Source organism: Haliotis rufescens, unplaced genomic scaffold (assembly GCF_023055435.1).
Source record: "Haliotis rufescens isolate VD_foot unplaced genomic scaffold, xgHalRufe1.0.p SCAF_29, whole genome shotgun sequence".
In the NCBI taxonomy this organism is placed as follows: Eukaryota; Metazoa; Mollusca; class Gastropoda; order Lepetellida; family Haliotidae; genus Haliotis; species Haliotis rufescens.
Genome location: NW_025963990.1, coordinates 5564666 through 5590237, shown reverse-complemented (window position 1 = coordinate 5590237; position 25572 = coordinate 5564666). Strand labels below are relative to the sequence as shown.

The 25572-nt window shown below is 43.8% G+C and overlaps 1 protein-coding gene across 4 annotated transcripts in view; it reads right to left on the bottom strand.

Annotated features, from left to right (window-relative positions):
* LOC124123599 (neurogenic locus notch homolog protein 1-like) overlaps positions 1–25572 on the bottom strand; it is an 82203-nt gene extending 56631 nt beyond the window's left edge. For all 4 annotated transcript variants that reach the window (XM_048402810.1, XM_048402811.1, XM_048402813.1 and 1 more), the window contains exons 1-2: positions 25445–25572; positions 13537–13683 (exon numbers count right to left, since the gene is read on the bottom strand). In XM_048402810.1, coding sequence (XP_048258767.1) covers positions 13537–13683; positions 25445–25487 — 190 coding nt within the window. In that variant the 5' untranslated portion in view covers positions 25488–25572. The remainder of the gene's footprint in view (positions 1–13536; positions 13684–25444) is intronic.

Below are 25572 nucleotides of genomic sequence, written 5' to 3'. Positions count from 1 at the left end.
CCACAGTATCACTCTGCCACCCTTAGCTTGTAGCTCACCACAGTATCACTCTGCCACCCTTCGCTTGTAGTTCACCATAGTATCACTCTGCCACCCTTAGTTAGCAGTTCACCACAGTATCACTCTGTCACCCCCAGGTTGTAGTTCACCACAGTATCGCTCTGGCACCCTTAGCTAGTAGTTCAGCACAGTATCAGTCTGCCACCCTTAGCTAGTAGTTCACCATAATATCACTCTGTCACCCCCAGCTAGGAGTTCAGCACAGTATCACTCTGCCACCCTCAGCTAGTAGTTCACCGCAGTATCACTCTGCCACCCTCAGCTAGTATTTCACCACAGTATCACTCTACCACCCTTAGCTAGTAGTTCAACACAGAATCACTCTGCCACCCCCAGCTAGTAGTTCACCACAATGTATCACACTTCCATCCTTAGCTTGTAGTTCACCACAGTCTCACTCTGTCACCCCCAGCTAGTAGTTCACCACAATGTATCACTCTGCCACCCTTAGCTAGTAGTTCACCACAGTCTCACTCTGTCATCCCCAGCTAGTAGTTCACCACAATGTATCACTCTGCCACCCTTATCTAGTAGTTCACCACAGTCTCACTCTGACACCCCCAGCTTGTAGTTCACCACAGTATCACTTTACAACCCTCAGCTAGTAGTTCACCACAGAATCAATCTGCCACTCTTAGCTAGTAGCTCACCACAGTATCACTGTCACCCCCAGATAGTAGTTCACCACAGTATCACTCTGCCACCCTTCGCTAGTAGTTTACCACAGTATCACTCTGTTACCCCCAGCTGGTAGTTCACCACAGTATCAGCTTGCCACCCTGAGCTTGTAGTTCAACACAGTATCACTGTGCCACGCTATCCTTGTAGTTCACCACAGTATCACACTGGAACCCTTAGTTAGTTGTTTTCCACAGTATCACACTGCCATCCTTAGTTAGTAGTTCACTACAGTATCACTCTGCCACCCTTAGCTAGTTGTTCACCACAGTATCACTGTCACCCCCAGCTAGTAGTTCACCACAGTATCACTCTGCCACCCTTCGCTAGTAGTTCACCACAGTATCACTCTATCACCCCTAGCTTGTCGTTCACCACAGTATCACTCTGCCACTCTTAGCTAGTAGTTCACCACAATATCACCCTGCCACCCTTAGTTAGCAGTTCACAACAGTATCACTCTGTCACCCCCAGCTTGTAGTTCACCACAGTATCAGTCTGCCACCCTTCGCTAGTAGTTCACCACAGTATCACTCTGTTACCCCCAGCTGGTAGTTCACCACAGTATCACTTTGCCACCCTTAGCTAGTAGTTCAGCACAGTATCAGTCTGCCACCCTTAGCTAGTAGTTCACCATAATATCACTCTGTCACCCCCAGCTAGGAGTTCAGCACAATTTCACTCTGCCACCCTCAGCTTGTAGTTCACCCCAGTATCACTCTACCACCCTTAGCTAGTAGTTCAACACAGAATCACTCTGCCACCCCCAGCTAGTAGTTCAGCACAGTATGACTCTGTCACCCCCAGCTAGTAGTTCACCACAATGTATCACTCTGCCACCCTTAGCTAGTAGTTCACCAGTCTCACTCTTTCACCCCTAGCTAGTAGTTCACCACAATGTATCACTCTGCCACCCTTATCTAGTAGTTCACCACAGAAACAATCTGACACCCCCAGCTTGTAGTTCACCACAGTATCACTCTACAACCCTCAGCTAGTAGTTCACCACAGAATCAATCTGCCACCCTTAGCTAGTAGTTCACCACAGTATCACTCTGTCACCCCCAGCTAGTAGTTCACCACAGTATCACTCTGCCACTCTTAGCTAGTAGTTCAACACAGTATCACTCTGCCACCCTTAGCTAGAAATTCACTACAGTACCACTCTGCCAACCTTAGCTAGTAATTCACCACAGTATCATTCTTACACCATTAGCCAGTAGTTCAACAAAGTATGACTATGCAAACGTTAGATTCTAGATCACCAAAGTATCACTCTGCCACCCTTAGCTAGTACTTCACCACAGTTTCACTCTGCCACCCTTAGCTAGTTGATCACCACAGTATCACTCTATCACCCCTAGCTTGTCGTTCACCTTAGTATCACTCTGTCACTCTTAGTTAGCAGTTCACCACAGTATCACTCTGCCACCCTCAGCTAGTAGTTCACCACATTATCACTCTGCCACCCTTAGCTAGTAGTTCACCACAGAAGCACTCTGCCACCCCCAGCTAGTAGTTCACCACAATGAATCACACTGCCATCCTTAGCTAGTAGTTCACCACAGTCTCACTCTGTTACCCCCAGGTAGTAGTGCACCACAATGTATCACTCTGCCACCCTAAGCTAGTAGTTCACCACAGTCTCACTCTGTCACCCCCAGCTAGTAGTTTACCACAATGTATCACTCTGCTACCTTAGCTAGTAGTTAACCACAGTTTCACTCTGTCACCCCCAGCTTGTAGTTCACCACAGCATCACTCTACCACCCTCAGCTAGTAGTTCACCACAGAATCAATCTGCCACCCTTAGCTAGTAGTTCACCACAGAATCAATCTGCCACTCTTAGCTAGTACTTCACCACAGTATGACTCTGTCACCCTCAGCTAGTAGTTCACAACAGTATCACTCTGCCACTCTTAGCTAGTAGTTCACCACAGATTCAATCTGCCACCCTTCACTAGTAGTTCAGCACAGTATCACTCTGTCACCCCCAGCTAGTAGTTCACCACAGTATCACTCTGCCACTCTTAGCTAGTAGTTCACCACAGAATCAATCTGTCACCCTTCGCTAGTAGTTCACCACAGTATCACTCTGTCACCCCCAGCTAGTAGTTCACCACATTATCACTCTGCCAACCTTAGCTTGTAGTTCACCACATTATCACTCTGTCACCCCCAGTTTTGTAGTTCACCACAGTATCACTCTGTCACCCCCAGCTAGTAGTTCACCACAGTATCACTCTGGCGCTCTTAGCTAGTAGTTCACCACAATATCACTCTGCCACCCTTAATTAGCAGTTCACCACAGTATCACTCTATCACCCCCAGCTTGTAGTTCACCACAGTATAACTCTGGCACCTTTAGCCAGTAGTTCAGCACAGTATCAGTATGCCACCCTCAGCTAGGAGTTCAGCACAGTATCACTCTGCCAACCTTAGCTAGTATTTCACCACGGAATCAATATGTCACTCTTAGCTAGTAGTTCACCACAGTATCACTCTGTCACCCCCAGCTAGTAGTTCACCACAGTATCACTCTGCCACCCTTAGCTAGAAATTCACGACAGTACCACTCTGCCAACCTTAGCTAGTAATTCACCAGAGTATGATTCTTCCACCATTAGCCAGTAGTTCAACAAAGTATGACTATGCAAACGTTAGATTCTAGATCACCAAAGCATCACTCTGCCTCCCTTAGCTAGTACTTCACCACAGTTTCACCCTGCCACCCTTAGCTAGTAGTTCACCACAGTATCACACTGCCACCCTTAGCTAGTAGTTCACATAAGTATCACTCTGCCAACATTAGCTTGTAGTTCAGAACAGTATCACTCTGTCACCCCTAGCTTGTAGTTCAGAACAGTATCACTTTGCCAACCTTAGCTAGTAGTTCACCACAGTATCATTCTGCAACCATTAGCTAGTAGTTCACCACAGTATCACTCTGCCAACCTAAGCTTGTAGTTCACCAAAGTATCACTCTGTCACCCCCAGCTGGTAGTTCACCACAGTGTCACTCTGCCACTCTTAGCTAGTAGTTCACCACAGTATCACTCTGCCACCCTTAGCTAGTAGTTCACCACAGTATCACTCTGCCAACCTAAGCTTGTAGTTCACCACAGTATCATTCTGTCACCCTTAGCTAGTAGTTCACCACAGTATCATTCTGCCACACTTAGCTACTAGTTCACAAGAGTATCACTCTGTCACCCCTGGCTTGTAGTTCACAACAGTATCACTCTGCCATCCTTAGGTAGTAGTTCATAACAGTGTCACTTTGCAAACCTTAGCTTGTAGTTCACGACCGTATCAATCTGTCATCCGAAGTTGGTAGTTCACCACCGTATCACTCTGTCACCCCCAGCTGGTAGTTCACCACAGTGTCACTCTGCCACCCTTAGCTAGTAGTTCACCACAGTATATCTCTGCCACCCTTAGCTATTAGTTCACCACAGTATCACTCTGCCAACCTAAGCTTGTATTTCACCACAGTATCACTCTGTCACCCTTAGCTAGTATTTCACCACAGTATCATTTTGCCACACTCATCTACTAGTTCACAACAGTATTACACTGTCACCCCTGGCTTGTAGTTCACAACAGTATCACTTTGCCATCCTTAGGTAGTAGTTCATAACAGTATCACTCTGCAACCCTTAGCTTGTAGCTCACCACATTATCACTCTGCCACCCTTAGCTAGTAATTCAGCAACGCATCAGTCTGCCACCCTTAGCTAGTAGTTCACCACAGTATCATTCTGCCACCCTTAGCTAGTAGTTCACAACAGTATCACTTTGGCAACATTAGCTTGCAGTTCACGACATTATCTCTCTGTCATCCCCAGCTTGTAGTTCACCACAGTATAACTGTGGCACCCTTAGCTAGTAGTTTACCACAGTATCACTCTTTCAACCTTAGCTAGTTGTTCACCACTGTATCACTCTGCCACCCTTAGCTACTTGTTCACCACAGTATCACTCTGCCACCCTTAGCTTGTAGCTCACCACAGTATCACTCTGCCACCCTTCGCTTGTAGTTCACCATAGTATCACCCTGCCACCCTAAGCTAGTTGTTCACCACAGTATCACCCTGCCAACCTTAGCTAGTTGTTTACCACAGTATTACTCTGCCACCCCCAGCTAGTAGTTCACCACAGTATCACTTTGCAAACCTTAGGTAGAAGTTCACGACAGTATCACTCTGTCACCCTTAGCTAGTAGTTCACCAAAGTATCATTCTGCCACACTTAGCTACTAGTTCACCACAGTATCACTCTGTCACCCCTGGCTTGTAGTTCATAACAGTATCACTTTGCCAACCTTAGCTTGTAGTTCACGACAGTATCAATCTGTCATCCGCAGTTGGTAGTTCACCACAGTATTACTCTGCCACCCTTAGCTTGTTGTTCACCACAGTATCACTCTGCAACCCTTAGCTTGTAGCTCAACACAGTGTCACTCTGCCACCCTTAGCTAGTAGTTCAGCACAGTATCAGTCTGACACCCTTACCTAGTAGTTCACAACAGTATCACTTTGGCAACATTAGCTTGCAGTTCACGTCATTATCTCTCTGTCATCCCCAGCTGGTAGTTCACCACAGTATAACTGTGGCACACTTAGCTAGTAGTTTACCACAGTATCACAATTTCACCCTTAGCTAGTTGTTCACCATTGTATCACTCTGCCATCCTTAGCTACTTGTTCACCACAGTATCACTCTGCCACCGTAAGCTAGTTGTTCACCAGAGTATCACTCTGCCACCCTTCGCTTGTAGTTCATAACAGTATCACACTGCAATCCTTAGTTTGTAGTTAATCTATGTATCACCCTGCCACCCCTAGCTTGTAGTTCACCACAGTATCACTGTGCCACACTTAGCTAGTTGTTCACCACAGTATCACACTGCCATCCTTAGCTAGTTGTTCATCACAGTATCACACTGCAATCCTTAGTTTGTAGTTAATCTATGTATCACCCTGCCACCCCTAGATTATAGTTCACCAGAGTATCATTCTGCCACCCTTAGCTAGTTGTTCACAACAGTATCACAATGCCATCCTTAGTTTGTAGTTCACGACAGTATCAATCTGTCATCCGCAGTAAGTAGTTCACCACAGTATCACTCTGCCACCCTTAGCTTGTTGTTCACCAAAGTATCACTCTGCAACCCTTAGCTTATATCTCACCACAGTATCACTCTGCCACCCTTAGCTAGTAGTTCACCACAGTATCATTCTGCCACCCTTAGCTAGTAATTCACAACAGTATCACTTTGCCAACATTAGCTTGCAGTTCACGTCATTATATCTCTGTCATCCCCAGCTGGTTGTTCACCACAGTATAACTGTGGCACCCTTAGCTAGTAGTTTACCACAGTATCACAATTTCACCCTTAGCTAGTTGTTCACCATTGTATCACTCTGCCATCCTTAGCTACTTGTTCAACACAGTATCACTCTGCCACCGTAAGCTTGTAGCTCACCACAGTATCACTCTGCCACCCTTAGCTAGTTGTTCACCATTGTATCACTCTGCCATCCTTAGCTACTTGTTCAACACAGTATCACTCTGCCACCCTTCGCTTGTAGTTCACCATAGTATCACCCTGCCACCCTAAGCTAGTTGTTCACCACAGTATCACTCTGCCAACCTTAGCTAGTTGTTTACCACAGTATTACTCTGCCACCCCCAGCTAGTAGTTCACCACAGTATCACTTTGCAAACCTTAGGTAGAAGTTCACGACAGTATCACTCTGTCACCCTTAGCTAGTAGTTCACCACAGTATCATTCTGCCACACTTAGCTACTAGTTCACCACAGTATCACTCTGTCACCCCTGGCTTATAGTTCATAACAGTATCACTTTGCCAACCTTAGCTTGTAGTTCACGACAGTATCAATCTGTCATCCGCAGTTGGTAGTTCACCACAGTATTACTCTGCCCCCCTTACCTTGTTGTTCACCACAGTATCACTCTGCAACCCTTAGCTTGTAGCTCACCACAGTGTCACTCTGCCACCCTTAGCTAGTAGTTCAGCACAGTATCAGTCTGACACCCTTAGCTAGTAGTTGACCACAGTATCATTCTGCCACCCTTATCTAGTAGTTCACAACAGTATCACTTTGCCAACATTAGCTTGCAGTTCACGAAATTATCTCTCTGTCATCCCCAGCTGGTAGTTCACCACAGTATAACTGTGGCACCCTTAGCTAGTTGTTCACCACTGTATCACTCTGCCACCCTTAGCTACTTGTTCACCACAGTATCACTCTGCCACCCTTAGCTTGTAGCTCACCACAGTATCACTCTGCCACACTTCGCTTGTGGTTCACCATAGTATCACTCTGCCACCCTAAGCTAGTTGTTCACCACAGTATCACTCTGCCAACCTTAGCTAGTTGTTTACCACAGTATCACTTTGTCACCCCCAGCTAGTAGTTCACCACAATGTATCACACTGCCATCCTTAGATAGTAGTTCACCACAGTATCACTCTGTCAACCCCAGCTTGTAGTTCACCACAGTATCACTCTGCCACACTTAGCTAGTTGTTCACCACATTATCACACTGCCACCCTTAGCTAGTAGTTCACAACAGTATCACTTTGGCAACATTAGCTTGCAGTTCACGTCATTATCTCTCTGTCATCCACAGCTGGTAGTTCACCACAGTATAACTCTGGCACCCTTAGCTAGTAGTTTACCACAGTATCACAATTTCACCCTTAGCTAGTTGTTCACCATTGTATCACTCTGCCATCCTTAGCTACTTGTTCACCACAGTATCACTCTGCCACCGTAAGCTACTTGTTCACCAGAGTATCACTCTGCCACCCTTCGCTTGTAGTTCATAACAGTATCACACTGCAATCCTTAGTTTGTAGTTAATCTATGTATCACCCTGCCACCCCTAGCTTGTAGTTCACCACAGTATCACTCTGCCACACTTAGCTAGTTGTTCACCACAGTATCACACTGCCATCCTTAGCTAGTTGTTCATCACAGTATCACACTGCAATCCTTAGTTTGTAGTTAATCTATGTATCACCCTGCCATCCCTAGATTGTAGTTCACCAGAGTATCATTCTGCCATATTGTTCACAACAGTATCACAATGCCATCCTTAGTTTGTAGTTCACGACAGTATCAATCTGTCATCCGCAGTAAGTAGTTCACCACAGTATCACTCTGCCACCCTTAGCTTGTTGTTCACCAAAGTATCACTCTGCAACCCTTAGCTTATATCTCACCACAGTATCACTCTGCCACCCTTAGCTAGTAGTTCAGCACAGTATCAGTCTGCCACCCTTAGCTAGTAGTTCACCACAGTATCATTCTGCCACCCTTAGCTAGTAGTTCACAACAGTATCACTTTGCCAACATTAGCTTGCAGTTCACGTCATTATATCTCTGTCATCCCCAGCTAGTAGTTCACCACAGTATAACTGTGGCACCCTTAGCTAGTAGTTTACCACAGTATCACCATTTCACCCTTAGCTAGTTGTTCACCATTGTATCACTCTGCCATCCTTAGCTACTTGTTCACCACAGTATCACTCTGCCACCGTAAGCTAGTTGTTCACCAGAGTATCACTCTGCCACCCTTCGCTTGTAGTTCATCACAGTATCACTCTGCAATCCTTAGTTTGTAGTTAATCTATGTATCACCCTGCCACCCCTAGCTTGTAGTTCACCACAGTATCACTCTGCCACACTTAGCTAGTTGTTCACCACAGTATCACACTGCCATCCTTAGCTAGTTGTTCATCACAGTATTACACTGTTACCCTTAGCTAGTTGTTCACCACAGTATCACAATGCCATCCTTAGTTTGTATCACTCTGCCACCCTTAGCTTGTAGTTCACCACAGTATCACTCTGCCACCCCTAGCTTGTAGTTCACCTATGTGTCACTCTGCCACCCCTAGCTAGTAGTTCACCACAGTATTACTCTGCCACTCTTAGGTAGCAGTTCACCACAGTATCAGTCTGCCAGCCATAGCTACTAGTTCACCACAGTATCACTCTGCCACGCTATGCTTGTAGTTCACCACAGTATCACTCTGCCACCCCAAGCCAGTAGTTCACCACAGTATCACTCTCCCACTCCTAGCTAGAAGTTCACAACAGTATCACTCTGTCACCGCTAGCTTGTAGTTCACCACACTTTCACTCGGTCAACCTTAGCTAGTAGTTCACCACAGAATCAATCAGCCACCCTTCGATAGTAGTTCACTACAGTATCACTCTGTTACCCCCGGCTAGTTGTACACTACAGTATCACTCTGTCACCCCTAGCTTGTCGTTTACCATAGTATCACTCTGCCACTCTTAGCTAGTAGTTCACCACAGTATCACTCTGCGACCCTTACCTTGTAGTTCACCACATTATCACTCCGCCATCCTTAGCTAGTAGTTCACCACAGAATCACTCTGCCACAACTAGCTTGTCTTTTACCGTAGTATCACTCTGCCACTTTAAGCTAGCAGTTCATTACAGAATCAATCTGCCACACTTCGCTAGTAGTTCACCACAGTATCACTCTGTCATCCCCAGGTAATAGTTCACCACAGTATCGATCTGCCACCCTTAGCTAGTATTTCACCACAATATCACTCTGTCACCCCCAGCTAGTAGTTCACCACAGTATCATTCTGCCACCCTTAACTAGGATTTCACCACAGTATCATTATGCCACCTTTAGCTATTAGTTCACAACAGTATCACTTTGCCAACCTTAGCTAGTAGTTCACCACAGTATCACTCTGTCAGCCGTAGCTTGTAGTTCACAACAGTATCACTCTATCACCCCTAGCTTGTAGTTCACCACAGTATCACCCTATCACCCCTAGCTTGTAGTTCACCACAGTATCACTCTGCCACGCTATGCTTGTAGTTCACCACAGTATCACTCTGCCACCCCAAGCCAGTAGTTCACCACAGTATCACTCTCCCACTCCTAGCTAGAAGTTCACCACAGTATCACTCTGTCACCGCTAGCTTGTAGTTCACCACACTTTCACTCGGTCAACCTTAGCTAGTAGTTCACCACAGAATCAATCAGCCACCCTTCGCTAGTAGTTCACTACAGTATCACTCTGTTACCCCCGGCTAGTTGTACACTACAGTATCACTCTGTCACCCCTAGCTTGTCGTTTACCATAGTATCACTCTGCCACTCTTAGCTAGTAGTTCACCACAGTATCACTCTGCGACCCTTACCTTGTAGTTCACCACATTATCACTCCGCCATCCTTAGCTAGTAGTTCACCACAGAATCACTCTGCCACAACTAGCTTGTCGTTTACCGTAGTATCACTCCGCCACTTTAAGCTAGCAGTTCATTACAGATATCAATCTGCCACACTTCGCTAGTAGTTCACCACAGTATCACTCTGTCATCCCCAGGTAATAGTTCACCACAGTATCGATCTGCCACCCTTAGCTAGTATTTCACCACAATATCACTCTGTCACCCCCAGCTAGTAGTTCACCACAGTATCATTCTGCCACCCTTAGCTAGGATTTCACCACAGTATCATTTACCACCTTTAGCTATTAGTTCACAACAGTATCACTTTGCCAACCTTAGCTAGTAGTTCACCACAGTATCACTCTGTCAGCCGTAGCTTGTAGTTCACAACAGTATCACTCTATCACCCCTAGCTTGTAGTTCACCACAGTATCACTCTGAGAACCTTAGCTAGTAGTTCACAAAAAGAATCAATCTGCCACCCTTCGCTAGTAGTTCACCACAGTATCACTCTGTTACCCCCAGCTGGTAGTTCACCTCAGTATCACTTTGCCACCCTTAGCTAGTAGTTCACCACAGTATCACTGTGCCACGCTATGCTTGTAGTTCACCACAGTCTCACTCTGCCACCCTTAGTTAGTTATTTTCCACAGTATCACACTGCCCTCCATAGCTAGTAGTTCACTACAGTATCACTCTGTCACCCCTAGGTTGTCGTTCACCATAGTATCACTCTGCCACCCTTAGCTATTTGTTCACCACAGTATCACACTGCCATCCTTAGCTAGTTGTTCACCACAGTATCACACTGCCATCCTTAGTTTGTAGTTAATCTATGTATCACACTGCCATCCTTAGCTAGTAGTTCACCTACGTATCACTTTGCCAAACTTAGTTAGTTGTTTGCCACAGTATCACTCTGCCATCCTTAGCTTGTAGTACACCACAGTATCACTCTGTCACCCGAAGTTTCCAGTTCACCACAGTATCACTCTGCCACCCTTAGCTAGTAGTTCACCACAGAATCATCTCTGTATCATTCTGCCACCCTTAGTTAGTAAAGCACCACAGCATCACTCTGCCACCCCAAGCTAGTAGTTCACCACAGTATCTCTCTGCCATCCGTAACTAGTAGTTCACCACAGTATCACTCTTTCACCCTTAGGTTGTTGTTCAGAACAGTATAACTCTGCAGACTTTAGTTAGTAGTTCACCACAATATCACTCTGCCACGCTATGCTTGTAGTTTACCACAGTATCACTCTGCCACCCTGAGCTAGTTGTTCACCACAGTATCACAATGCCACCCTTAGTTAGTTGTTAAACACAGTATCACACTGCCACCCTTAGTTAGTTGTTCAACACAGTATCACACTGCCACCCTTAGCTAGTTGTTCACCACAGTATCACACTGCCACCCTTAGTTAGTTGTTCAACACAGTATCACACTGCCATCCTTAGCTAGTAGTTCACATATGTATGACTCTGCCACCCTTAGTTAGTTGTTCACCACAGTATCACACTGCCACCCTTAGTTAGTTGTTCAACACAGTATCACACTGCCACCCTTAGCTAGTTGTTCACCACAGTATCAGTCTGCCACCCCTTGCTTGTAGTTCACCTCTGTATCACTCTGCCACCCTTAGCTAGAAGTTCACCGCAGTATAACTGTCACCCGCAGATAGTAGTTCACCACAGTATCACTCTGCCACCATTAGGTAGTAGTTCACCACAGTATCACTCAGCCACCCTTTGCTAGAAGTTCACCACAGTATCATTCTGCCACCTGAAGATAATAGTTTACAACAGTATCTCCCTGTCACCTTCCCCAGTAGTTTACAACAATATGACTCTGTCATCTTCCCTAGTAGTTTACATCAGTATCTCTCTGTCATCTTCCCCAGTAGTTTACAACAGTACCACTCTGTCATCTTCCCCAGTAGTTTACAACAGTATCACTCTTTCACCTTCCCCAGCAATTTACAACAGTACCTCTCTGTCACCTTCCCCAGTAGTTTACAACAGTGACTCTCTGTCACCTTCCCCAGTAGTGTGCAACAGTATCACTCTGTCAGCTCACCCAGTAGTTGACAACACTATCTCTCTGTCACCTTCCCCAGTAGTTTACAACAGTATCTCTCTGTCACCTTCCCCAGTAGTTTACAACAGTATCACTCTGTCACCTTCACCAGTAGTTTACAACAGTATCACTCTGTTATCTTCCCAAGTTGTTTACAACTGTATCTCCCTGTCACCTTCCCCAGTAGTTTAAAACAGTATGTCTTGGTCACCTTCCCCAGTAGTTTACAACAGTATCTCCCTGTCACCTTCCCCAGTAGTTTACAACAGTATCTCCCTGTCACCTTCCCCAGTAGTTTACAACAGTATCTCTCTGTCACCTTCCCTAGTAGTTGACAACAGTATCTCCCTTTCACCTTCCCCAGTAGTTTCCAACAGTATCTCTCTGTCACCTTCACCAGTAGTTTACAACAGTATCTCCCTGTCACCTTCCCCAGTAGTTTACAACAGTATCTCTCTGTCACCTTCCCTAGTAGTTGACAACAGTATCTCCCTTTCACCTTCCCCAGTAGTTTACAACAGTGCCTCTCTGTCACCTTCCCCAGTAGTTTACAACAGTATCTCTCTGTCACCTTCCCTAGTAGTTTACAACAGTATCTCTCTGTCACCTTCACCAGTAGTTTACAACCGTATGTCCTTGTCACCTTCACCAGTAGTTTACAACAGTGCCACTCTGTCACCTTCCCCAGTAGTTTACAACTGTATCTCTCTTTCACCTTCCCCAGTAGTTTACAACAGTATCTCTCTGTCACCTTCCCCAGTAGTTTACAACAGTGCCTCTCTGTCACCTTCCCTAGTAGCTTACAACAGTGCCTCTCTGTCAACTTCCCGAATAGTTTACAACTGTATCTCTCTTTCACCTTCCCCAGTAGTTTACAACAGTGCCTCTCTGTCAACTTCCCGAATAGTTTACAACTGTATCTCTCTGTCACCTTCCCCAGTAGTTTACAACAGTGCCTCTCTGTCACCTTCCCTAGTAGCTTACAACAGTGCCTCTCTGTCACGTTCCCCAAATAGTTTACAATAGTATCTCTCTGTCATCTTCCCCAGTAGTTTACAACAGTATCTCCCTGTCACCATTCCCAGTAGTTTACAACAGTACCTCTCTGTCATGTTCCCCAGTAGTTTACAACTGTACCACTCTGTGATCTTCCCCAGTTGTTTATGATAGTACCACTCTGTAATCTTCCACAGTAGTTTACAACAGTACCTCTCTGTCATCTTCCCCAGTAGTTTACAACAGTATCACTGTGTCAACCCTGCCCAATTAGTTGAGAATAGTTTTCCTTGACCATTCTTGATACATAATCCACAAGATCAATTGTGCAGCAGTAATAATTCCAGTTAACCATTTCCTTTCAACTGGGACTGGAAAAAGCCTGTCCCCACATCTTTATCATTCTGCTATTCTACTGTATGAAATTTTACAACGAGACCCGAAGTTCAGATTCACATACGTTTGGAGCAGTCATGGCCGCTGTATCCATTGAGACACTCGCACGCAGATCGACATGGATTGGGACAAGTACCGTTGCCGTTACAACTTCTGTCGCTGATGCAGACGTACTTGAAGCTGCCGTATCGGGCTCGGCATACGACAATCACTGGAAAAATAAATAAATAAATAAATGAGTGAGTGAGTGAGTGAGTGAGTGAGTGAGTGAGTGAGTGAGTGAGTGAGTGAGTGAGTGAGTGAGTGAGTGAGTGAGTGAGTGAGTGAGTGAGTGAGTGAGTGAGTGAGTGAGTGAGTGAGTGAGTGAGTGAGTGAGTGAGTGAGTGAGTGAGTGAGTGAGTGAGTGAGTGAGTGAGTGAGTGAGTGAGTGAGTGAGTGAGTGAGTGAGTGAGTGAGTGAGTGAGTGAGTGAGTGAGTGAGTGAGTGAGTGAGTGAGTGAGTGAGTGAGTGAGTGAGTGAGTGAGTGAGTGAGTGAGTGAGTGAGTGAGTGAGTGAGTGAGTGAGTGAGTGAGTGAGTGAGTGAGTGAGTGAGTGAGTGAGTGAGTGAGTGAGTGAGTGAGTGAGTGAGTGAGTGAGTGAGTGAGTTAAAGTTTAACGTCACATCGGCAATATTTCAGCCATATCGTGACGAAACAAAATTTGACATTAACAATATATTTTAAACTGTATACAATTCTGCCGACGAAGGGCAGTATAATAACTAGAATATCACAGATTTACATAAAACTAGTCAGAGAGCATGTAAAAATATATTAACATTTTACAACACAACATGAAAACAGGCTATAGATCGCCAACAACTGAAGGTAGATCACCACGCTAGGGTCCATGGGTACTTACAGTACTTTTGCTACCTGTATGGACCCCAGCAGGATTTACACCATCCCTTCAGTGATTATTGTCAATTTAGCCGAATTAAAAGAACATATATTCTGCGATTAAAAACATGGTAGTGATAAATATACTGTGAATGACGTGGACTTACGTTCCATATCCGGGGGACAATCATTTTACACTACTTCAACCCCCTTCGAGGTACAGCCACTGACAATCTTAGTTATCCTATTTATTCGACCAATATTAAAAGATCATTTATTAATTACAAAACACATTTATCAAAATTTATGTACAAGTTCTATTTCTTTTAAAAAGCTAATTATTAAGTAAGACGAAACATTATTGATGTTGCACTGAAATATTTATCCCTTGAGATGGAAAAATCAATACAGTCAAGCAGGACATGCTTGACTGTGATTCTTTCATCACAAGGGATACAGAATGGAGGATCCAATAAATGAATGAACACTCAAAGAAACAAACAAAGAAACACACAGAGCAATAGCCTCATCATTGACGTGAGCAGTAGTCTCAACGTGACTACACAAAAATATCCGGGACATAAATTGGATATATGCTATTGGAAAATGTTAGTGGCTTGATATTCGACAAATGGTGCGTCAAAACGCAGCCGTTGTCGATTTGCAATGTCTTAAACGGCATTGTTTTCACACTTGTTAAAAAATATCACGGAGAAAAACAGTAAAGCAAAATGCACGTTCAAGTTATGACATTCGTAACTCGTGGCAGTGGCTATAAAAGGGTAAGCATAAGCCAAAAAATTGTCATTCAATTGTCAATATTTTTCAAGTTTCGAAAATGTCGGAACTTAACGCTGCCGATCGGAGCATCTCTGGGACGAAGACACTCCAACAACTGACCAACGCGTTACAAGCAGAATGGCGCAGAATTCCGCAGGACATTTGGTTGGTTGGTTTGTTGTTTAACGCCGTACTCAACAATATTACAGCTATATGACGGCGCTCTGTAAATAATCCAGTCTGGACCTGACAATCCAGTGATTAATCTCACGAGCATCAATCCACGCAATTGGGATCGATGACATGCATCAACCAAGTCAGCGCGCCTGACCACCCGAACCCGTTAGTCGCCTTTTACGGCAAGCATGGGTTGCTGAAGACCTATTCCGCAGGACATAATTCGTACACTTATCCAGTCAGTGCCGCGGAGATAAAGCCGTGATTGCTTACTCCTATATGCTTACTCCCTCATCAGGTAAATGAATGCCATGAGGCAGAATGCATATATATGTACAAGAAAGGACAATAAAATTAATAACATAACAAAAGGTGGAAAATAACAAAGGGTAGAAGCTAACAAGGGAGGCGAACAGGTGATTGGCGCTGATAGGTGATTAACGACAGACAATGGAAGTCAACACTTTCAACAGTAATTAGCGCTGATAGTATGGAAGTACTTAAGTATCATAGATAAGTAATAGGCATTACAAACCACCCTCAATCTAAACAAGGCTCTAACTCTAGAAGCAATACTAAACCCACAAAATAAACTAGAAAACTTCAAGGCCTTAGGCGTATTCTTAATCAAAACGGAACTAATAAAACGCATCTAAAAACACAATAACTCACCAAATCAAAATCACATAAACAAACAAACATCCACCATACCCAGCTCCCTTAGTTCTCCTCCCCAATCCCATCGGCATCTATTCCAAATCTCAAAATTCCCAAATTCTATATAAGCAACCCCTAAAACCCCCCTCTTGGGTTGCACAGACCACCTTCGCCCCTTTCGGAAACACATTAAATGGCCTGGCCGGGCCCGTGTGCGAAATACGCATCAGTCGGAAAGCGCACGTTAAATCTCCAAAGTAAGTAAGTAAGTAAGTAAGTAATAGGTAATGGACACTGGGCAAACGGGTGGCCGGGGGTATGTACATATATATGCTCTCTGCCGCATGGCATTTATGAGATGCAGTTTGTACTCCAAGCGAGCAACACCTCCCAAGCCAGCACAGAGCATTGCCTGATAGCCAGCCAAGGAGAAATCCATCATCGGTAATTATCACGTTATCCTTTCAGCCTTATTCACATACTCTTAAAATCACTCTCATCGTTTGTTTGTTTGTTGTTTAACGCCGAACCTAGCAATATTCCAGCTTTAGGACAGCGGTCTGTAAATAATCGAGTCTTGGCCAAGCGAGCAACACTTCCCAAGCCAGCACAGAGCATTGCCTGATAGCCAGCCAAGGAAACTCCATCATCGGTAATTATCACGTTATCCTTTCATCCTTATTCACATACATCACTCTCACCGAATTAATCACAAAACCCCTAAATCCTTAAAAACAACAACACTCAACTCTTATAAATAACCAACACCTTATCCTCCCCCATCTCCCTAACACAGCTCGCACTCATTTCTACTCACTACCCACGCCCACCACTCAAACACACCCTTTGACCCAACTCCTAAAAACAAAAAAACACCTAATCCCCCCTTCTCCTTAACACAACGCACGCTCTTTCCTACTCACCACCCACGCCCACCACTCACATACCTCCACTCCTTCGACTAAATATCTCCTATCCCCGCTTTCCACTTGTCTCACCTAATCCCAGCCTTCCAACAACAAAATAAATCTTTAATAATTAATCCATATCACAAACCCTCCTACTAAAACCAACAACAAATAACCACCGCAACCTACTCCGTCTCCTAAACACAACTCACCAAGTAAAAACAACAAACCAACACACCTCCCCAAAACATCACTCCCACTCCACCACCACTCACCACAACACACGCTCTCCAACTCTCCAACACAACACCCAAACAACATGACTGACACCCGCAACGCCACACTCGCAGACATGCCAGCTCCTTACTCACCCACGCCTGCGGAAGCGCACAACACTTCCGGGAGGTCACTCTAAAACATCGTCCCGACCGAGTATGGCGAAAACACGACACACACCACCCCCACCAAACCTAACTCGCCACCTCAAAACACCAAAAAACGCAAACTCGACACATCCACTCCACCTCCATCGCCCACACCCTCCCCGGCCGCCTTCCTCACCACCTTCGCCCTCTACTTCTTCTCAGCAGGCTCAGGCACCACTCTCTCACTAGAACTTTCGGCAGATAAAATAGGACTTTGGTTTAAAAGAGAAAAAATAAATTACAACAATATTAAAAAAGCCAACAAAGGATACCAGATAATCTTCCCTAACCGAGAATCTTACAACGCAGCAAATAAAATAACTCAAATATTCCACGTCACAGTAATCAAACAAACACCTAATTGGCAACAATATACACGAGGCATAATTAGGGTTAACCCAAGGGAAACAACTGAGGACTTACAATTATACTCTCTAGAAGCTAACATAAACCAAGACCAAAACCCTCAACCCCTAATCACCAGCACGCGTAGAATAACCTCAACTAGAAACGGAAAAACGGTCCCAACCTCCATTGTCATAATCAACTTCAAAAAGACCGCTAAATTCCCTGAAGCCCCCGAACACATATCCTTCGAAGCCCACACCAACTTAGAAGTCAAACCCTATATAAAGCAGGTTAAGCAATGTACAAAGTGCCTCAAATACAACCACACTGCCTCCCAATGCACATACCGTAAAACTAAATGTAAAAAATGCGCACAAACAGACTGCCCAGGCACATGCACACCCTGGTGCATCCATTACAAATCAACCCAACACACTTCACTCTCAATGCCCATACAGACTCACACTCACCCAGCAGGCCAACAAACACATAAACATAGACACGGCTAAAATCCAAACACGAAAATTTGCTACACCTGCATCTAAACCACTCCTCCCTACACCACACCCAAACACCATCCCACAAACAAACACCACACCCATAACCGACAGCTCTGTCTGGGCCCCCTACCGAGAAACCGCACCCACCTCACACATACAAGCAGCCACTCAACCAACCACGAACCCTCCCACATCTCACATAGCCAAAACATCAACCCCCGCATGCAAAACAAACCTCAAAATGACCACCACAACACGACCCTCATCCAAGCACCCTACAGCCCATATGGTAACAACACTCTCCCACAAGCAAGCACAACAACAAAACACAAACACTAAGAAAACATCAGCTACACCCATCCCACAAACACCTTCACAATCCTCCACATCACATGCCTCCTCCATGGAAACTCAATCAGCTAAACCTAATCTAACCGATGACGAAGATTTCTCCACTACTGAGGAAACAATATACACTACTCCAACTAAAACAAACCAAACTCCCCAACCAGCCAACACCCAAAACTTAAATAACCTCACCTTACTCCTAGCATACATGCATAGTCAAAACTCACCAAAAGCTAGCATGAAATCCTTCTACAAAGTAGCTTTCAATCTAAAATTAACCGATCTTCCCTTCTTCCTCTTTAACCTCCATCTAAAAGAACTCACCGAATAAAATAAAAAATAAAAACTAAATCACCAATCACCCGAACCCAATATTCGAAGGACTAAATATTTTTCAGTGGAACGCCAACGGACTCACCTCCCACGGCCATGAACTAAAAACTAAATTTAAACTAAATAAAGGCCCTCACATTGCTTGTATACAGGAAACCAAATTCTCAAAAAAATCCAAATTCACACTACCTAACTACAACTCAGTTAGAACTGACAGAGCTAAACCGAAAACAAGAAGGGCCGCAGGAGGACTAATCATATTTATCAGGGAAGATATAAATTACGAAGAAATAAAAATAGACACGCCAAACCTAGAAGCCAACGGCATTAAAATCACATTAAATAACCGAAACATAAACATCATAAATATTTACCACTGGGCGGAACAAAAAGTCCAACCTGAGGATCTAAACAAACTACTCCAAATAAGCGATAAATCTACTATATTCCTAGGAGACTTTAACGCTCACCATCCTACATGGAGCATAGATGATAAAATAGATAATCATGGCAAATTAATCTCCGAATGGATAGAAACAAACGACCTAGTACTCCTTAATAGCAACCAACCCACGAGGTACGATAAGATAAACTAAAAAATGTCGGCTATCGACCTAACCATATGCACCGCAGATCTAGCCCAAAGTACTCAATGGGAAGTGCACGACGTCCCGCTAGGTAGTGACCACTTCCCCATAAACATAACCATAGGAAATACAAACGTACCAATCCAAACAGAAAACCAAGAACCAAAATTCCATTACAATAAAGCTAACTGGGACCAATTCGAAGATATCTGCAACGAAGCTAACTTAAACGAAATAGAAAATAATGATCCAGAAACCTATTGTAAAAACCTAACAGACTATATAATAAACGCAGCCAAAACCTCCATCCCCTTCAAAACATCTAAGACAGGCAAACCGACGGTACCATGGTGGAATGAGGAAATAGAACAGACTAGACGAAAACGTAAATCAGCCTTCAATAAAGCAAAACGCGACTACAAATATTTAAACATAGTCCACGAACTAAACCACCAGGTTCAAAAACTAGTCCAAATAGCCAAAAGTAGAGACTGGAAAAAATTCTGCGAAGGTATAAATAACCGTACAGATGCCAGAATGGTCTGGCGCAAAATCCACGCCATCAGAGGCTTAAAACGACATTAAAAAAACCCTAACATTGACAACTCAACCAACCCCGCCCAAAAAGCAAATAATCTCGCCAACCACTTTTCGACCGTTAGCAGTAACACCAACTTCAGTAAAAAATTCCAAGATAAACTTAAAACAGAAAACAAACCCACAAAAGAACCAAACAATAACAATCTAGAAATAAATCAACCCTACACAATGGAAGAGCTCCTCTACGTAATCCAAAACAGGAAAAAGGGCACAGCCCCAGGATTAGACCTAACTTCTTACCAAATAATTAAAAAACTCCCCCTAAAACTACTCCAGGCACTACTCAAACTATACAATCTCATCTACCTAAACGGACAGGTTCCTACTCCCTGGAAACAGGCCCTAGTCATACCAATCCCTAAACCTAATAAACCAGCTAATCAAGCTAACTCATATAGACCAATATCCCTAACTTCAAACTTATGTAAAGTAATGGAATCAATGGCTAAAAATAGATTACAACATTACTTAACCCAAAATAACATCATAAACCCAGATCAAAGCGGTTTCACTCCTGGCCGCTCAACCCTAGATAACCTCGCCCGACTAGAACAAGATATTAAGACAGGACAACTAAATAAACAATATACCACAGGCATCTTCTTAGACTTCTCTAAAGCTTTCGACATGGTATGGCACGATGGGCTAATACAAAAACTTAAAAAAATAGGACTCAAAGGTCAGATAATAAACTACATCCAGGACTTCCTAAACAATCGTAAAATAACCGTGGGTATAGACCAAACTCTATCGGACCAATGTCCCCTAGAAAATCGTACTCCACAGGGCAGTATCCTCAGCCCCACCCTCTTCAATATAATGATAAACGATCTATTCGAGGGCCTATCCCCTAAAGTAAAAACATCACAATTCGCTGATGATGGAGCCATCTGGATCCGCACTAAAAGCATGAACATGGTCCAAAATTTACTCCAAAAATCTCTTAATAAAATACAACAATGGGCTGACAAATGGTGCTTCTCCCTTAACTCAGAAAAAACAACAGGAATAGTATTCAAACATAAAAACATGAAACCCGCCTCCCCAATCCTCCAGCTAAACAATCAAACAATCAAATTTCAAAAACAAACCAAATTCTTAGGACTTATTTTCAATGAACATCTCACCTGGGATGCTCACATCCAAAACCTAACAACTAAATGCAGTAAAGACCTAAACACCCTGAGATGGCTAACTGGCTCTAACTGGGGAGCATCCAAAGATACCCTCCCCTCTCTCTACATATCACTAATTAGATCAAAACTAGACTATGGCTGCGCCATATACAACACCCTAAACAACTCTCTATCTAAAAAACTTGACTCAATACAATATCAGGCTCTCAAACTAATTACACGCACCAACATGGCACCTCCTATACCTCACTTCAGGCCTTAACAGGAGAAATGCCACTAAGTCTACGCAGGGAACAGCTAAGCTTAATTTTCTGGGCCGCGGCCCAATCAAACCCTCTCATCCAAAACTTAATAAACCAAAACATCAGCCCAAAAAACCAAGCTCTAGCTCGTAAACACCCCTTACTTACCCCAATATCCCAAAGAATAACAAACTACCTAAATGAACACCAAATTAAAAATCTTAAACAAAACTGCAAACAATCAAATATCTTCACCCCTAAACTTAAAATACCCAAAATAGACACAACACTAGCTAGCCAAATAAATAAACAAACCGACCCAAACATAGCTAAAACTACCACACTAGCATACATACACGAAAATTGGCCAAATTGGTGTCACATTTACACGGACGGATCCTCAGATCCGACCTCCAAACACACAGGTTTCGGAGTCCATACCACACAACCAACTAAAACCACACAATCCTTCCGACTCCCAAACAACCAATCAATATTCACGGCAGAACTAATGGGCATGGTCTCAGCCCTCCATAATCAAGAATCCAAAAAACAAAACAAAATCCTAATAAACAGAAGTACAAAAGAAAGTACACACCCCACTATTCTGACAGTAAAAGAAGACAGGGCAAACTTTATTGTGATTGTAATGTTTAATGTCATTGTTGAGTCATTTTCAAACATGTTTAGAATGGATTTAAAGATTTGTGGCCACATAAAACTTTTCAGTTGACAATAACGTCCATAGGCGGTCACTCATCAAAAATCACACTTGTAGAAATGATGACAGTCCCAGGTATGAAGGCCATGCGAGTGGTCTCAGTACCTCGTATGACCCCCATTTGAGTTAATGCAAGCCAGGACACACCGTCGGATGACGTCATTAGGGATCCGCTGCCACTCTTCTCGCAGAGCCTGTTCCAGCTGTGGTATGGTGGTTGGTGGCTGTGCACGTCGTCGCAACTGTCTACCGAGATGGTCCCACAGGTGTTCAATGGGTGACAAGTCCGGAGAGCGTGACGGCCAAGGCAAAAGCTGAATGTTCTGACGGTTCAGGAAGTCCATAGTGAGTCTAGCGGTGTGTGGTCGGGCGTTATCTTGCTGAAAAAGAAACCCCTGCCTTTGCCCCTGCATGAAGGGGATCACCACCGGCTGTAACACTTGGTCCCTGTACCTCTGGGCTGTCAGGGTCTGGTGGAGAATGACCAAATCCGTCTTCTGTTCGCCGCAAATGCCTCCCCAAACCAAAACGCTGCCTCCGCCAAAAGGATGAACTTGTTGGACACATGCTCCAGCCAGTCGCTCGCCTCTACGTCGGTAGACTCTCACTCTACCGTCAGCATGGTAGAGGTTGAATCGACTTTCATCGGTAAAGAGGACTCGTGACCAGTCATGACGTTGCCAGCGTCTGACTCTTCTTGCCCAGCGAAGACGGCTGATACGGTGTTGAGCGGTCAAGGTCATCCCACGGAATGGTCGATAAGCCCGGATACCGGCAGCTCGTAGTCGTCTCATGACTGTGTTCCTGCTGATGTGGTGACCTAACGCTGTCGACGCTGTTGATGCCATGGTGAGGAACCTGTTGCGCAGGTGTAATGTGCGTATGTACCGGTCTTCTGCAGGGGTCGTCACTCTCGGTCTTCCTCTTCTTGGGCGGTCGGATGTCTGGCCAGTCTGGTTGACACGACGAAGGAGTCTGATAATGGTTTGCCTGGTGCAGCCAAGGGTCCTTGCGATGTGACTGTTCGACGCCCCCACTTGGGACATTCCCACGGCTCTCTCTCGCTCCGCTGCTGTTAAACGTGGCATTTGTCTTGTGTTTTTTTCGTTGAATGTGTAATGAACGATAGAATCCACTGCCTTTTAGACTCACTAAGTTGACTGCCAGCCCTCCAAATCAAAAATACCAAAAACCGACCTAAATTAATAAATCAAATACTTAAAAGCTCCAACGACCTAACTAAGGCAGGCAAACAAATAACCTTCTTGTGGATACCCGCCCACGTAGGAATATACGGTAATGAAAACGCCGATAAAGCAGCTAAACTATCCCTCAAAATCCCAGAAATAAGCTTAAACTTACCCATCTCAAAATCAGAAATTAAAAGTGTAAACAAGCAAAAAATCACAAAAATGGCATAACCCATATCTAAACTCAAATAGCCAAATCAAAAAAGTGCTCAGCAAACCACTAACCAAACCAAAAATTCTCCATCCATCCATAAAAATCGACAGAGTAATCACTAAACTCCAAACAGGACACACCAACCTAAATAACCACCTAATTTTTTTTAAAAAACACACTACAGGTAACTGCCCACACTGCAAACAACCAGAAACCCCAGAACACGCACTCATCCACTGCACACACTACCTAACACATCGAACCGCATTACAAACCACCCTCAATCTAAACAAGGCTCTAACTCTAGAAGCAATACTAAACCCACAAAATAAACTAGAAAACTTCAAGGCCTTAGGCGTATTCTTAATAAAAACGGAACTAATAAAACGCATCTAAAAACACAATAACCTACCAAATCAAAATCACATAAACAAACAAAACATCCACCATACCCAGCTCCCTTAGTTCTCCTCCCCAAACCCATCGGCATCTATTCCAAATCTCCAAATTCCCAAATTCTATATAAGCAACCCCTAAAACCCCCCTCTTGGGTTGCACAGACCACTTTCGCCCCTTTCGGAAACACATTAAATGGCCTGGCCGGGCCCGTGTGCGAAATACGCATCAGTCGGAAAGCACATGTTAAATCTCCAAAGTAACTAAGTAAGTATGGCATTTATTCACCTGTTGGAGTAAGCATATGCATATACTCCGAAACGTTGTGTTCCTCATAATAAGAAGTTGACATCCATATATTCTCTTCCTTATGTGTATCATTTCTAAATGCCTTTCAAAGATATGCACATTATAGTCCTTATATTAACGTCATCCTCAAACACGACATCAATGTGATTTTTTTGCAATTAACAAAAACGCCACAGAGCAGAGGTATCGATTGTACAATGTATTAAAAATGAATATTTGATTGAATGTGATAGCTTATTGTGTCCATTTAATTATTAAACCTTCTTTTATCTTCCGCAGTACTTCCAGAAGCAAGTCTTGATGGCACAGTTCATAAGAAGAGAGGACAGGTCCTCGATATATAGACCTATTACAATTCAGAGCTATTTTGGCGAACTTTTTACGAAGACACGATCAGCTCTTAGAATGCAATTGCAAGCAGAAAACAATCATCAATAAGTGATGCTATCTTTAATATTTATACACTGATGCACTTACTTGAAAAATCTAAAAGAAAACTATATTGCGCATTTATTGACTTCATAAAAACCTTGGTAATCTGTGGAAGAACCTACTTGATCATGAACATGGTATTAACGGTATATTTTTACACAGGTAAACAACATGAATTCAAATATAAAGGTATCAGAACCTTTACTGGGGTATACTGGTATTTTTCCTCATTACCTTTCCTAATTTATCTTGAGACATTCCTAAATGAACGTCAGTGAAGTGGTCGATACTGACGGAGCACCAATATACAAATGAATGAGATCTAAGACCCTTCATCCTGCAGTGTATGTGTGTGTGTGTGTGTGTGTGTGTGTGTGTGGACCAGACAATCCAGTGATTAGTATAATGATGAACACCGATCTACGTAACTGGGGTACGTTCTTTGATAGGCATTGAGAAGTTGGAGTACTAAGTAAGGATAAGAATTTATGGATGAACAACTTCTTTATTACAATTAAGAGTTCTTAATTGTAATAAAGAAGGTGTTCATCCATAAATTCCTATCCTTACTTAACTGGGATACGATGACACGGATCAACCAAGTCAGCCAGCCTAATCACCCGGTACCGATACGACAAGCATGGTTTGCTGAAGGCCAATTCTAACTTGGATCTTCACAGGTCAGTTGTATATAGTAGTGGTTTTGAGTTAATAAATTAATCTGAATGAATAATGAAGTTAAAACATTGATGTTAGCGGCATTAAACAACAATCAATCAGGTGTTACTTACGCAAAATGAAGAAAGTGATTCCAAACACTACTGTTCTCCCCATATTGAAGGTAACACGTGCCTGGCTGCAGACGAAGGGACTGCCCAGTCTACCGTTACCACACAGTATATAGCATCACACTCCCGGA